The sequence below is a fragment of the Eubalaena glacialis genome, chromosome 3, assembly GCF_028564815.1.
Source record: "Eubalaena glacialis isolate mEubGla1 chromosome 3, mEubGla1.1.hap2.+ XY, whole genome shotgun sequence".
Lineage (NCBI taxonomy): Eukaryota > Metazoa > Chordata > Mammalia > Artiodactyla > Balaenidae > Eubalaena > Eubalaena glacialis.
In genome coordinates this window covers 49,394,844-49,410,110 of record NC_083718.1, presented here as the reverse complement: position 1 = coordinate 49,410,110, position 15,267 = coordinate 49,394,844, and the positions used below count along the sequence as shown (strand labels likewise).

The 15,267-nt window shown below is 37.5% G+C and overlaps 1 protein-coding gene across 2 annotated transcripts in view; it reads left to right on the top strand.

Annotated features, from left to right (window-relative positions):
- Window positions 1-15,267, top strand: part of C3H1orf21 (chromosome 3 C1orf21 homolog) — a 221,140-nt gene that overhangs the window by 187,237 nt on the left and 18,636 nt on the right. For both annotated transcript variants that reach the window (XM_061185628.1, XM_061185629.1), the window contains 2 exons: window positions 4,688-4,764; window positions 12,194-12,254. In XM_061185628.1, coding sequence (XP_061041611.1) covers window positions 4,688-4,764; window positions 12,194-12,254 — 138 coding nt within the window. The remainder of the gene's footprint in view (window positions 1-4,687; window positions 4,765-12,193; window positions 12,255-15,267) is intronic.

Genomic DNA, 15,267 nt, shown 5'->3' with positions numbered 1-15,267 from the left:
GGTCTCTTTAAACTTCTCCTTCCCCAACAAACAAACCCAAAGCAGAAGTTAATTGGTGTTTGTAAGCAAATATAAAACTGACTTCTTGATGTAAATACAGCGAACCAGTAAGCATATAAATGCTCCCATGTAGCAAGGTGCTAGGTGTTCTGATAGAAAGACATATAAGAACAAATCCAAATAAATAAAATTTGTAAAATAAAGCCCACAATGAGGCACCCACTTGAATGACTGTAATTGAAAAGACAATACCAAGTACTGGCAGGGAGGTAGAGAAACTGGAACCATCATGCACTGCTGGTGGGAATGTAAAATGACACAACCACTTTGGAAAACAGTTTGGTGACATCTTAAATAGTCAAATATAAACTTATCATATAATCTAGCAGTTCCACTCCTTAGAGTCTACCCAAGAGAAATGAAAATGTATGTTCACACAAAGACTTGTATACGAATGTTCATAGCAGCATTATTCATAATAGCCACAAACTGGAAACAGTCCATATGTTCATCAAGTTATGCATGCATAAACAAAATACAGTATATCCATACATCGGAATATTATCTAGCAATTAAAATAAATGAAACACTGAAATATGCTGAAGTATAGATGAACCTTGAAAACATTATGCTAAGTGAAAAATGCCAGATGCAAAAGGCTATATATTGTATGATTCCATTTATGTGAATCTAGACAAAGCAAATTTGTAGAGACAGAAAGCAGATCTATGGTTGCCGGGGACTACAGATGAGAACAAATGGGTGTGACGAAACTTTTGGGGCTGATCTAACTGTTCTAAAACTGGATTGTGGTGATAATTGCACAGCTCTATAAATTTACTAAAATCATTTAATCATTTATAATGTGGGAATTGTATGGAATATAGATTTTATCTCAATAAGGCAGTTATATATTTTTTCTTAAAACATATACCACAATTAAATAATTGAAAGTTCTTTTCTATGCAAAAGAAATAGAAAGGCACTATATATAGTTCAGGTGTGGCCTGCAGACCCCTGGAGGTTCCTGAGATATTCTCAGGGAGTCTTCAAAGTCATTTTCCTAATAATAAAGAAGCTATTTGCCTTTTTTAAGGCCATTTGTACTGATGGTGCAAAAGCAATGGTGGGTAAAACTGCCTGTGCCTTAGCACAAATCCAGGCATTGGTACCACACCTTATTAGTAGTCATAGTAGTACTATTATTAGTAGTACTAACAGTAGTTATTATTAGGAGTCACCACCACCAAGCATAGTGGAAGAATATATTCTATTTTCACTTAAGAATGCCCTTGATGGGGACTTCGCTGGCGGCGCAGTGGTTAAGAATCCGCCTGCCAATGCACGGGACACGGGTTCAATCCCTGGTCCGGGAAGATCCCACATGCCACGGAGCAACTAAGCCCGTGCGCCACGACTACTGAGCTTGTGCTCTACACCCCGCAAGCCACAGCTACTGAAGCCCGTGCACCACAACTACTGAGCCTGCGCTCTAGAACCTGTGAGCCACAACTACTGAAGCCCACATGCCCTAGAGCCCGTGCTCCACAACAAGAGAAGCCACCGCAATGAGAAGCCCGTGAGCCACAACTAAAGAAAGCCCTTGGGCAGCAACGAAGACCCAATGCAACCATAAATAAATAAAATTGATTCTTAAAAAAAAAAGAATGCCCTTAATGAAGCAGTAGAAATTATTGAATTTTTTAACTCTTAGGCCTTAGATGCATATCTTTTTATTTTTGAATAAGATCGTTATCTCAAGGAAAAGCACTTCTGCAATTGATTGAGTTGCAAGCTGAATTTGCAGCTGTTTTTTGTGGGACACCATCTCTACTGACTGTAGAAAAAAAGTGCCTGACAGACAAATTATGGATATTCAGACTCGGGTATTTGGCAAACAGTTTCTCAAAAATGACCAAAGAGAACCCATTACTCCAAAGAAAACAATTGTCAGTGTTTGTTGGTGGTCATAAAAGTCGAATGTTAAACCAAAATTAGAATTTTGGAAAACTTGTATCCACCACCATGAGCTTGACACCTTTTGTCAAGACTTTTCTCATGAGGGACTTCCCTGGCGGTCCAGTGGTTAAGACTCTGCACTTCCAATGCAGGGGGCGCGGGTTCGATCCCTGGTTGGGGAACTAAGATCCCGCATGCTGCGCAGCGCAGCCAAAAATTAAAATTAAAATTAAAAAAAGGAAAGATTTTTCTCATGAGATTGATGCTGATTTTAACAAATGTGATTTTTTTCATATTGTGTAATGAAATGTATCAAAATTTACAGAATATAGGTAAGAGGTCTTGATAGTAAAAACTTTGAGGACTACTGGCCTGGTGGCTAATAGCATGAACTCTGGGGCCATTCTGCATGGATTCAAATCCCAATGCTATTATTTATTACTTGTAGAATCCCAGTAAGTGTTTCACCTCTCCATGCCTCAGCTTCCTCATTTATAAAATGGGGAAAATAATGATACCTATCTCAGAGAGGTATGTGGGCATAAAAGTAAATTAATATATATATACTTGTGAACATTAAAATGAGTTGATATATGCAACCAGTTAGAATAACATGTGGTGAATTGTTACTGATCTTGATGAGTGGTAATTTGTAAAAACAAATACATTATAAGTACAAAATAGATAGAAATCTCTATGTAGTTATATATATATTTGTAACCAGGAAACCTCCAGCTGCTTCCTCCCCGTCCCCCATGCCCTCACCCCCCCACCTCTGCCTCACCTTGGGTACTCTCACTTCCTGGAAGGGCACGTCTGTGCCTGATGTCCTAAAGTGTCCTCCCCATCTATTGAGATGTCCTAAAGTGTCCTCCCCATCTATTGAGTCTCTGTTTGGGGCGGTTCCTTCTTTTTTAGCAACCACACAATGTGTTTTTAAGGAAGATTTGGTGAGACAGTATAGTTATGAAGGGTACAGTTTAATAAATTGAATAGAAACAGAATACAATTATATGTCTTTGCATTCTTTGAATTAGAAGTCTCCTTCCTGCCTTAGCAATATTTTAAATTATGATGCATCATTTAAGTTCAAAGAGTTTAGGAAATTATGTGAATAGAGAAAAAGTATAAGGTTCTGTCACATCAAATACATCCATTTTCAGTGCTTAATCCAAGCACACATAAAGTTTAAGGGAGAAAATGACTCATTTGGAGGGAACCTGCATCTTCAGTCCTGCAGAGAGACTACAGTTGAGTTATTTTAATCTATGTTTAGAAAAGTTAATTATGTGCTGACATCATTTATTTGTTCTACCAATATTCGATGAGTGCCTCCCATGGAGTGCCAGGCCCCTAGCCAGGCACTGTGGTCCCAGTTGCAAAGAAGGGATGTGGGTCCCGCCCTCCTGGACTTAGTGCATTAAAGTTTTCTAATTGTTCTCCCACCTTCTTTGTAAAAAAATAAGGTAGTTCATCTGTTGTTCACTGACTACATCAGCAGAGGGAACAGTATATATTTTATACTTTTTAAATGTTCATGAAAACATTCTCGAGTTTAGTGTGAGGTAAAGAAGGTAAGCTAGACTGCAAAAGAACTGTAATGATTGTTTCTTCTCCTGGAAGATCACAAACAAAATTACCTTCTATTTTGGAGGACTGACGTTGTACAGATATGCTCATGTTTGATGGTAAATAGCAAACAACCAGGCATGTAAGTCGTTGCAGATTCACTGATCTACATGGCTTCTGCTATCCTAGGAGAAATAATGAGCTCTTGAAAGAGCTCATTTGGGGACCATCTGTTTATGTGCCATCCCACATCACTCTGCCTGTGGTGAGAATGGTGGGTCGGCCCACAGGACTTTTTATTCCTTGCCCCACTACCTACCCCAGGTCTTTAATTATTGCCACACCTCAGGTTGCTTGAGTGTATATAGTCACCTGTTAAGTAGGTTTAGAATAGTCCTTCCTTTCATTTTTGGGGGGTATATTTAGAGAGCAAATTTTAAAGCACCTTAAATATTTTTTTAAAGATAATGTAAAACACAAAGCAGTAGTATTATTGAGACAGTGTGCTTACTGATATACTTGTATTTTAAGATTTGAGAGTATTTCTTTCCTGTGCAGCTGGTTTACTGGGAATAAGAAATCAGATCAGGCTAAAAGCCGAAGAAGTATTTCTGGAATACAGGCTAGTATTGAGTTTCGTTAATTTAATTGAATTCAATCTCAATATTCATTATACATGGAAAATATTAGCTATTTTTAGTCATGTTCTTGTCCCTGTCGCTGCTAGGGCCTTATGCAAACCTTATGTGTCAGTAACTGCAGTTGTCTTTCACAAATAAAATGCACAAAGTCACTTAACCCGGGCAAGCAAACAATGGCTGTGGTTGTACTACTGCTGTTCTTTTTCACTAGAATCTTCTGTTCTTTGATTCTCTTACTGTTTTCAGTAACTCCACCTAAAAATCAAATATTACTCGCACGTTATTTTCTAAAAGGAGCCATAGCTGTTGTAAAAGTTAATTCCTCTTTTCATGACAATGTTCCCTGTTAAAATATTTGGCAGTTCTACTTGTACTGTGTGACATCTTTGTAAGGACTTTTGTCCTCCCCAACCTCAGAGGCTCCCAAACAAATCTAACATTTTGTTGATGAAAATTTATGCTCTTGTTTAATTGCTGATTCTCATCTTGTCTTTTACATGTGTGTTTATGTGTTTCAGGAAAAAAGTGCCAGTTCAAATGTAAGACTTAAAACTAATAAAGAGATTCCGGGATTAGTTCATCAACCTAGAGCAAAGTAAGTTCTAGTTCCTATTTTCCTATATTGTTTTTAAAGCTAAAAATGTTTTTAGAGTGAGCTCCATTTTGCCTGCCAGATAACCAAGACTTATGATAAAGCCTCAGTAATTGAGACAGTGTGATTTAGTCTAATGGAACAAAATAGAGAGACCCAAAACAGACCCACAATATATGACAGAGCTGACACTTCACATCAGTTAGAAGAAAATGAAGGGGAATATCTTTATAACCATGGGGTAGGGAAAAACTTTGAATAAGTCACAAAGGATGCAAATCTTAAGAAAAATGATTAATTTTTGTGACTACGTTAAAATTAAGAACTTCTGTTTATCAAAATATACTATAGGAGAGTAAAAGGCCACAAAATGATGGAATATATTTACAATACATATAATTAACAATAGTTGGGTTTCCAGAATATATCAAGTAATTCAATGAATCAATAAGTAAAAGACAGAACTCATAGAAAAGCAGGCTAAAGACATAAACAACCGCTTGACTGAAAAGGAAACATGAATAGCTAATGCATATGAAAAAATACCATTTCACACCACAAGACTGGCAAAAATTTAGAAGTCTAATGATACTAAAATGTTTACCAGAATGTAGGGATATAAACTGGTACAATTACTTTGGAAAACAACTCCACTCTCAGGTGTATACGCTAGAGAAACTTGTGCATGTGTGCCAGCAGGCATATTTTGAAATGTCCATAGCAGCACTGTTTATGTGAGCTCTTAAAGTTCTTGAAGATATGGGACTTCCCTGGCAGTCCAGTGGTTAAGACTCCACGCTTCCATTGCACATGGCATGGGTTCCATCCCTGGTCGGGGAACTAAGATCCTGCGTGCCTCGTGGCAGTGACATGGCCAAAAAAAAAAAAAAAAAAAAAAAAAGCTCTTGGAAATAAAACCCGAATGTCCATCAGACATGTAATGGATAACAAAAATGTGGTATATTCTTATGATGGGAATGCTACATATCAGTGAAAATGAATGACCAATAGCTACCCAGATCAAGATAGAGGAATCTCATGAAATGTAAGGTTGTACCAGTAAGGTAAGTGGTAGTACCTGCCTATGTACAGTTTCATGCATATAAAGTGCAAAAACAGGCAGAGCTAAGCCATATATTATATATATGTACTTGGTAAAACAATAAAGGCAAGCAAGGAAATGAAAAGACATTAAATTCAGAATAGTGGTTCTTTCTACTGGATAGAAGACAATGGGACCAGAGGTTCTATCTCTTAATCCGAGTGGTGGTTACATGCGTGTTCCTTTAATTATTATTATTTGAAAATGTACAAATAACATTATATGTTTCCTTTTTTATGTGTTAAGTATTTCACAATTAAAATGCTAAAGAGAATAATGAGTAGTTTCTATATTGTTCTAAAACTGAGTCTACCTTGGTGATAAAATGCACTTGTGTGACTTTGAAGCTACCTGCCCTTTCTTCAAAGAAGCTGTAATCCCAGAGGCTGCAAATCTCTTTTGTGTTGTTCTGCCTAAATATGAACAAATTCCCTAAGGGTGCTGATCACACGAGTACATCTGACACAGTCACCACCATCCCCAAATAAATTTAACTATGACATATATGTAAATCAATATCGTAAGTGGAAAAAGTTGTGTTCTCTGGTTCTTCCCAGGAGGTTGAGACAAAAATAACATAATCACTTTAACCTGGCTGAGTGTCTGGAATTGCTGCAGCCATGGCCACTGTGATATGGTGGTTAGGACTCTTCAGGGGGTGGTGAATGAGCTCAGGGATTGAATTTTTTACTTCCAAAGAAAACTGGACATTTTAAAATCCATTTATCATTTACAGTGTCAGTATAATGGGACAACCGATTTTTTTCACCCTCAGATAAATGTCATGCTATAATCACAACCTACCTAATCCAGTTCACTTGTAATCACTTTTATCTACACTAATTTTATCTGCCTCTGGGGACAACAGATACCTGATAACACTACCAAATCATCTTTTCATCCAAGCCATTAGATATATGCTCCTTTTAAATGCTTCTAGAAAAAGACTCTATTGAGAATTTCTTTTTTCCTTTAAAGCAAATACTTATTTAACTTTGACACATTGAAATAGTATGCTTTGCAGACTGGCATGTGCTGAAGCTGTCAGAGAAGTTGATTAAATTGGCTCATGTGTTTACATTAAAATTATGAAGAAAATCCCCTGTTTTTCATACAGCATAATGCTCGTGTGTGTGTGTGTGTGTGTGTGTGTGTGTGTGTGTGTATTTTAAACTGTGAGTCAGATCATTGGGTTTCCGGAATTCAACTAAGAAATTTTTCTGGAGGGCTAAGAGAAGGGTTTTACTTTTTCTACTCGTTGACATAATATAGTATCCAGGAAATTATTATTTATTATGCAGCTGTATAAAATAAGATGAGGCTTTTTTCCCCATGAGTGGAAGGATAATCCCATACCTGATAATGGCAGATTTATTAATAATGAAGGCAGATAATGCTCACACCTTCATTTGATGCACCACATAGAGCACATTCTTACTGACTTTGTAAACTCAGGCCAGTGACCTTATGTCTGTGAGCTTCAGTTTTCGCCAAGAAAAATGGAGGTGAAAAATCCTGTCTTATAGGGCTGGGGCTTAAATGAAATAATGTATGCCCAGTTCTTATCACAGTGTCTGACACTTGGTAAGAACACCTTAGCAATTAGAAACCACCCAAATGCCCTTTGACAGGAAATTGGATAGATGAACTACACTGTATTCACACAGTGGAATATTAGCAGTTAAAACGAATGCACTGCAGCAATGCACAACACTGGATGGACCCTAGCAATATAGCACTAGAACAAAGAGTAACTCCTGAAACATTACACAGAGCATAATGCATTCTATCAAGTTAAAAACAACTAAAATAAATCATCTGCTTTTTAAGCACATAGAGAGATAGAGTAAAGCTATGTAAAAGGAAAGCGGGGGCATGATGGTTCCCTTGAGTTGGGAGAAACACACATGGGTGGGACGTAAGTAACCTCTAGGTTGTTGTTAAGATCGCAGCTTTGTAGAGGGAACTTAACCTCAACATAATAAAGGCCATATATGACAAACCCACAGCCAACATCGTTCTCAATGGTGAAAAACTGAAACCATTTCCTCTAAGATCAGGAACAAGACAAGATTGCCCACTCTCACCACTGTTATTCAACATAGTTTTGGAAGTTTTAGCCACAGCAATCAGAGAAGAAAAAGAAATAAAAGGAATACAAATCGGAAAAGAAGAAGTAAAGCTGTCACTGTTTGCAAATGACATGATACTATGCATAGAGGATCCTAAAGATGCTACCAGAAAACTACTCGAGCTAATCAATGAATGTGGTAAAGTAGTAGGATACAAAATTAATACACAGAAATCTCTTGCATTCCTATACACTAATGATGAAAAATCTGAAAGAGAAATTAAGGAAACACTCCCATTTACCATTGAAACAAAAAGAATAAAATACCTAGGAATATACCTAAGGAGACAAAAGACCTGTATGCAGAAAACTATAAGACACTGATGAAAGAAATTAAAGATGACACAAACAGATGGAGAGACATACCATGTTCTTGGATTGGAAGAATCAACATTGTGAAAATGACTATACTACCCAAAGCAATCTACAGATTCAGTGCAATCCCTATCAAACTACCAATGGCATTTTTCACAGAACTAGAACAAAAAATTTCACAATTTGTATGGAAACACAAAAGACCCCGAATAGCCAAAGTAATCTTGAGAAAGAAAAACAGAGCTGGAGGAATCAGGCTCCCGGACTTCAGGCTATGCTACAAAGCTACAGTCATCAAGACAGTATGGTACTGGCACAAAAACAGAAATATAGATCAATGGAACAGGATAGAAAGCCCAGAGATAAACCCATGCACATATGGTCACCTTATTTTTGATAAAGGAGGCAAGAATCTACAATGGAGAAAAGACAGCCTCTTCAATAAGTGGTGCTGGGAAAACTGGATAGCTACATGTAAAAGAATGAAATTAGAACACCTCCTAGCACCATACACAAAAATTAACTCAAAATGGATTAAAGACCTAAATGTAAGGCCAAACACTATAAAACTCTTAGAGGAAAACATAGGCAGAACCCTCTCTGACATAAATCACAGCAAGATCCTTTTTGACCCACCTCCTAGAGAAATGGAAATAAAAACAAAACTAAATAAATGGGACCTAATGAAACTTAAAAGCTTTTGCACAGCAAAGGAAAACATAAACAAGACAAAAAGACAACCTTCAGAATGGGAGAAAGTATTTGCAAAGGAAGCAACTGACAAAGGATTAATCTCCAAAATTTACAAGCAGCTCATGCAGCTCAATATCAAAAACAAACAAACAACCCAATCCAAAAATGGGCAGAAGACCTAAACAGACATTTCTCCAAAGAAGATATACAGATTGCCAACAAACACATGAAAGGATGCTCAACATCACTAATCATTAGAGAAATGCAAATCAAAACTACAATGAGGTATCACCTCACACCAGTCAGAATGGCCATCATCAAAAAATCTACAAACAATAAATGCTGGAGAGGGTGTGGAGAAAAGGGAACCCTCTTGCACTGTTGGTGGGAATGTAAATTGATACAGCCACTATGGAGAACAGTATGGAGGTTCCTTAAAAAACTAAAAATAGAACTACCATACGACCCAGCAATCCCACTACTGGACATATACCCTGAAAAAACCATAATTCAAAAAGAGTCATGTACCACAATGTTCACTGCAGCTCTATTTACAATAGCCAGGACATGGAAGCAACCTAAGTGTCCATCGACAGATGAATGGATAAAGAAGATGTGGCACATATATACAATGGAATATTACTCAGCCATAAAAAGAAACGGAACTGAGTTATTTGCAGTGAGGTGGATGGACCTAGAGTCTGTCATACAGAGTGAAGTAAGTCAGAAAGAGAAAAACAAATACCGTATGCTAACACATATATATGGAATCTAAAAAAAAAAAAAAAATGGTTCTGAAGAACGTAGGGGCAGGACAGGAATAAAGACGCAGACATTGAGAATGGCCTTGAGGACATGGGGAGGGGGAAGGGTAAGCTGGGACAAAGTGAGAGAGTGGCATGGACATATATACACTACCAAATGTAAAGTAGATAGCTAGTGGGAAGCAGCCACATAGCACAGGGAGATCAGCTCGGTGCTTTGTGACCACCTAGAGGGGTGGGATAGGGAGGGTGGAAGGGAGACGCAAGAGGGAGGGGATATGGGGATATATGTATATGTATAGCTGATTCACTTTGTTATAAAGCAGAAACTAACACACCATTGTAAAGCAATTGTACTCCAATAAAGATGTTAAAAAATAAATAAATAAATAAAAATTGCAGCTTTGGTTTTTTGTTTTGGTTTCATGGGTGCTTATTATACTATTATTTTAAAAAATAACTAAATAAAAGTGAGCCATGAACTACTAGCCAGGGTGTGTCCTGCTGTGAGGATTAGGATTACTCCACTTCCCTGAGGTGCAATTGAAAAATAGTAATGATGATCATGAAGATATAACTGTGTTTAGGCTAAGATTTGTCAGGAGTAATGGAATTTCATTTTTGCAGGTGAAGTGTTTGGGAATTAAGACCTTGCCTTCTCATACTTTCGCAGCTTAGCTGTTTATTGTTTGGAAACTTATTTTTTTAAGTCACTTAAAATGGGAGCCGTGTATCTTTCAGCTCTAGAGCTCATTTTGTCCACCTTTCCTTCGTTTGATTACTTGTCATTAAGATTCCATAGCATCATCACCCTAGTCTCAGGAAACTGACAAGTCACAGAAAGTAGAGCCTCTGACGGCAGGGTTAACTCACAAGAGCTTTGTCGGGACCAGCTGGGAGCCACAAGAATGCTCCAGGGTATAAATGGAGGATAATCTATAAAAATATTGAGTCACTATGTTGTACACCCGAAACTAATATAATATTGCAAATCAACTATACCTCAATAAAAAAGAAATGTTCCAGGGAAGCATTGTGTTTTCCAAGGTGGACCTTTAGTAATTAGAGAGAAATAGGAATAGCCGAAATTGTTAAGCTGTAGTAGTTAAATCCCAACATACAGACTTTTATAAAAGATTTTTAGATCTAATTAATCTTAGCATGAAGTATTCATACTTTATAAACTAAATGAGAAACAATCCAATTATCCCTTCCTAAATCTTGAAGAAAGACAGTAAAGCCAGCCCAGCATGCTTCTCCGTCTCCTCCCCTCACTCACAATCATCAACTTGTCCATCAGAAGGGGTTTAAGAATCAAGTTGTTACCTAGGGACTGTTTCTCATAGTGTGGTGTGTACCCTGGAAGGTAAGAACTATTATTAATGCCACTGTGTTGATAGTTTCCACGTGAGAGGAGGGCATCCCTGTTTACCTAGGCGGGAGTCAGTTGATAGGGGGTAATTTACTTCATCAGAGTGAAAGTTCTGTCTCTGTCCCTATGGAAGAGATTTAGGGCTTCTCTCTGAAAGGAACGCGTGAAGAACAGCAGAGTAAGCCCCACGCTGTCTGGTTACACCATCTCTAACACAAAACACAGGTAACGAGGATCTCCGTGGCGGGCGTTTGCTCCACCTGGCAGGGTCTGCTGCACCTCCAGGGATAACGGAGTTTATCCGAAAGAGCTCAGTTGGTGCATCGGGATTTGAGAATACATAAGTCACCCTTCCATTCAAGGCCCTTTCCCTCCTGTCCGTGAATCCCCTCTGCTCTCCTTACCTTCTTAGTTTTGTCCTCACTAACCACGTCCGTCTCATTAAGTATGCCGTTAAATAGCAAAGAACAGGTAAACACACAGGGCAAGGGCTACTCAGACATGCCTCCTCACTTACTGTCACGTTCCAGTGGATTTCAGTTCCAAAGAGGTGCATTTGCTGTCACCAGTACAGGAGATATTCAGGTCAAGTTCTCGGCTTGTTTGCTGCCAGCCCACACCTATACAGTCAGCTGAATACCATGCTGATGCTGACAGCCTGTGTAAAATACACATTTTAATGTAATAACTAGGATATATTTTCTTGTTATGGTTACACACAGGGTTGAAATATGCCATGTACTGCTTGCCTGTGCTTTTTGTTTTAATTACAAGGCAAAAATTGGGCACACACCTGCCAGTAACACCACTATAAATAACGTGTACGTTGAAAGGAAATTGCGTTCCTTAAATCATAGGAACTGATAGACTATTATGAAACACGTTTGCAGGATTACTGTAATGACATTTACCCTTAGTGTGACTTCAGAGTACTTCAGTGGAAAAGTCTGCAAGAAATAAATGCCCCAAAGTTTAGGGACTCAGCATTTTTCATCTGAGGGAGCTAGGTTTAAGAAAACACTGAAATATGCACTTAACTACTCTTTGTTTTTCAGCATGCACATCTCTGAAAGCCAACAAGAATTCTTCAGAATGCTGGATGAAAAAATTGAAAAGGTAAGAACTAAAATAACTACATGTTTCAAAGGAAGTATTGCCTCATGAGTTAGAGTAACGATATTCTGGTTTCTGTTACAAAGCTTTTCTTGCAAGGGGATGGTTAGAGTTAAAACAAACATCCCCACACCACAATGTGGCTAGGAGAATATTTAATGTATAACAGAGCTTCCCAGGATCCTGGGCTACCGTTGGTCATTCATTAAAGTGTGGAAAGTCAGGTAGAGACTGGTAAGAGCCTTTGCCTAGAAACAGAGGGTTGCTATCTATCACTGTGTATTGTCTGCACCTGATGTCTTGCTCGGACCTCAGACTGCAAGCAAGGAGGTTCTTAGTACCTGTCTACTACATATCCAACGCTGCTCTGAGTTATTTACAAATGTCGCAAACATGTTGCAATCAATACCTTACCTCAGGGAAGTGGCCATGAGACAGGTAATATTTGCATTTTACAGATAAGGAAATTGAGGCTCATGCTTGAGTGACTTACCCAGGTTTGCAAGGCTAATAGCGGTAGTATTAGAATTCCAGCCCACGTCTGTCTGACTCCAAAGCAGAGTCTCCGGGTTGCTTCTCTAAGAGTGTGTGGATTTTACAGTGACAGTAAGACACAAAGTAGATTCATGTGGAAATTTAACCCATACTTATGATCTCAGAGTGCCATATGCGAATTAACTGAATGAAGGGTTCAATATGGTAATCATTAAAGGCTTACATGCTTAGAGAATTTAAATTTATCACTGCAGGGAGTGAATTTTAAATACTAAAGTTATACATCTGAGAATTATCATTTGAAAACCTTATTCTGAAGAAGAGTTAAATTCTAAATTCAGAACATATCACGACTATGGTTAAGGCATCACGGGCCAATTTTACCTTTGAAATGTTTTCCATTTTAATTTTAATTTTTACTTCTTTTTTACTTTTTGTGGCCCTTGAGCATTTCTTCCTGAATTCCTAGGTTATGTACCTATCAGTCAATGGAAGATAGTGAAGGAGGTCTTAAATTCATCCGTACTTCAGTTGCAGACTCTTCTCTGAGGTGGACCTCTCCTGAAAGAATCATTATATAATCTTCTAATGCACCATTAAAAGACCAGCATATATTACCAATGTGAAAAATAGAAATGGGTAATGAACTAAAATAATAGTTTAATCTATAGTGTTCCTTGGCTATGCTTACATTCTCATTTGAGTATAATTTTTTTTTTTACTTTTAGTGAAATTTTAGCTTATGCATGACTTTTTAGATTGAAAACATCATCTAGGAATAATTACCAGGTTTCACATATTGGTTCAAGAGCTGTTCAACTTGCCAGTAACATTTTGTTTTCAGTAAAGAGAAGCACAAAAAGCAATATTTTGTTCCTCCTGTAATGGTGAAGATCTTTTACTTCTGGATTATTTCTCCTCCACTAGCTTTTTGGCAATAAAAATATTTGCTTAGTAGTCAGAGGTAGTCTGTAAAAACTGAGACCTGAATTGTAAGCTATCTTTTTAAACAACATTTACAGACCCTGACAAGCTGTTTTAAATGATCTAATCTCTTTCTGGTGTGTTTCCATAATTGAAATTCTACCTCTTGTTACTCAAAACTGAAATTAATTGTTCCCATCTGAAATTCTACTTCCCTTCTTACTTTGCATCCAGGATGTAGACTATGATGTGTTTAGCACAACAAAAGCAAAGTTTATAACTTGACCATTTATTGGATGGAACTTTCCTTGGACGAAGGAGCATTTGTAGATTCAGCATAAACAGTGTTCCCACTATATATTGAATACGTTTCTATTCAAAAACGAGCTGTTATATAATCTGTGATACGTGCCCAGTTACAAATTTCTAAGGGAATTTTGTATCTTCTCTGAACCAAACTTTCCTGTTTCTGCTCTCTTACCTAAAGTTCATCCTTCTGAATTTTGTGAATATGTATCATCTAAACATTAAGCCTCCCCAAATTAAAATGTTCCTTTTTAATATATATGTTCAGCTTAATATAATCTTCACCATAGTTTACATAACCAAAATTGGAAGTTAGATTCTTATGAATCGTTTTCCTGACTTTTTACCACTGCTAAATATTTCTTTGGTCCAACTAATATTTGGACAACCATAAATGCAATTCAAATCTATTCTTTAGGTTATATAGGATTGATTTTAAAAAACTTAACTCAGAGCTTCATGCTGAGAATTGGAGTCATTCTGAGAGGCCTTGAGTTTTGAGATATAATCTTTCTCAGAAATGTCCAGGAATTCCTTTTTTCTTCCTTAAACTGGTAAGAAACAAAATTGAGTGACTCTGTAGAGATTTAAACCTGCCATTCCTTGATTCATCCTTTGTATTTATTGAATGTCTACACGGCATAGTTTGATTTACCTTTCAAATCTCCTCTCCATACTAAGAGAAATCTCTGTTCTGTCTCTCTCAAGATATATGCAAAAGTACCATTAGTATAAGGAAACAAGGACTGCTAGATGGTTTAATACTTACAGTGAAACTTAATGTGGACTACTTTAAATCAAAAATGATCATGGTGTCGAGCTGCAGTTTACTTTTGCACCACAACTGGGCAAGCAGTTTTCTAAGAAGTTATTGGTGTCAAAGAAAAGCAAGTAGCAAAAATGCATTAAAAAATTTTTTAGCACTTTTGATGCTAAATTATTTAGCATCAAATAACGCGTACCAGACATTATGCTATGACTCAGGATAGAAAAACAGATAGGAAATAAGGGATACAAATAAGTAGGAAATAGTCCCTTGACTTGAGGAGCTCAGTTTTAAATGCAAATTTCTTTGAAAAGGTAATTATTTTACCAATGGAGGAGTCCTTCCTCCATCACCCCTTACACCATTATCACCGTGAGTCAGGTCCTCCTGTATTGAACGTAGGTGTTTCAGGGGTCAAGTGCTGAAACTTGAGGTCCATGAACCAGGCAGTTGGGACATCCTTGGACACTTGACACCATTTCACTATGCTGGCGTGAAGAAGGCCAGGACACTGAGCTGCATCTG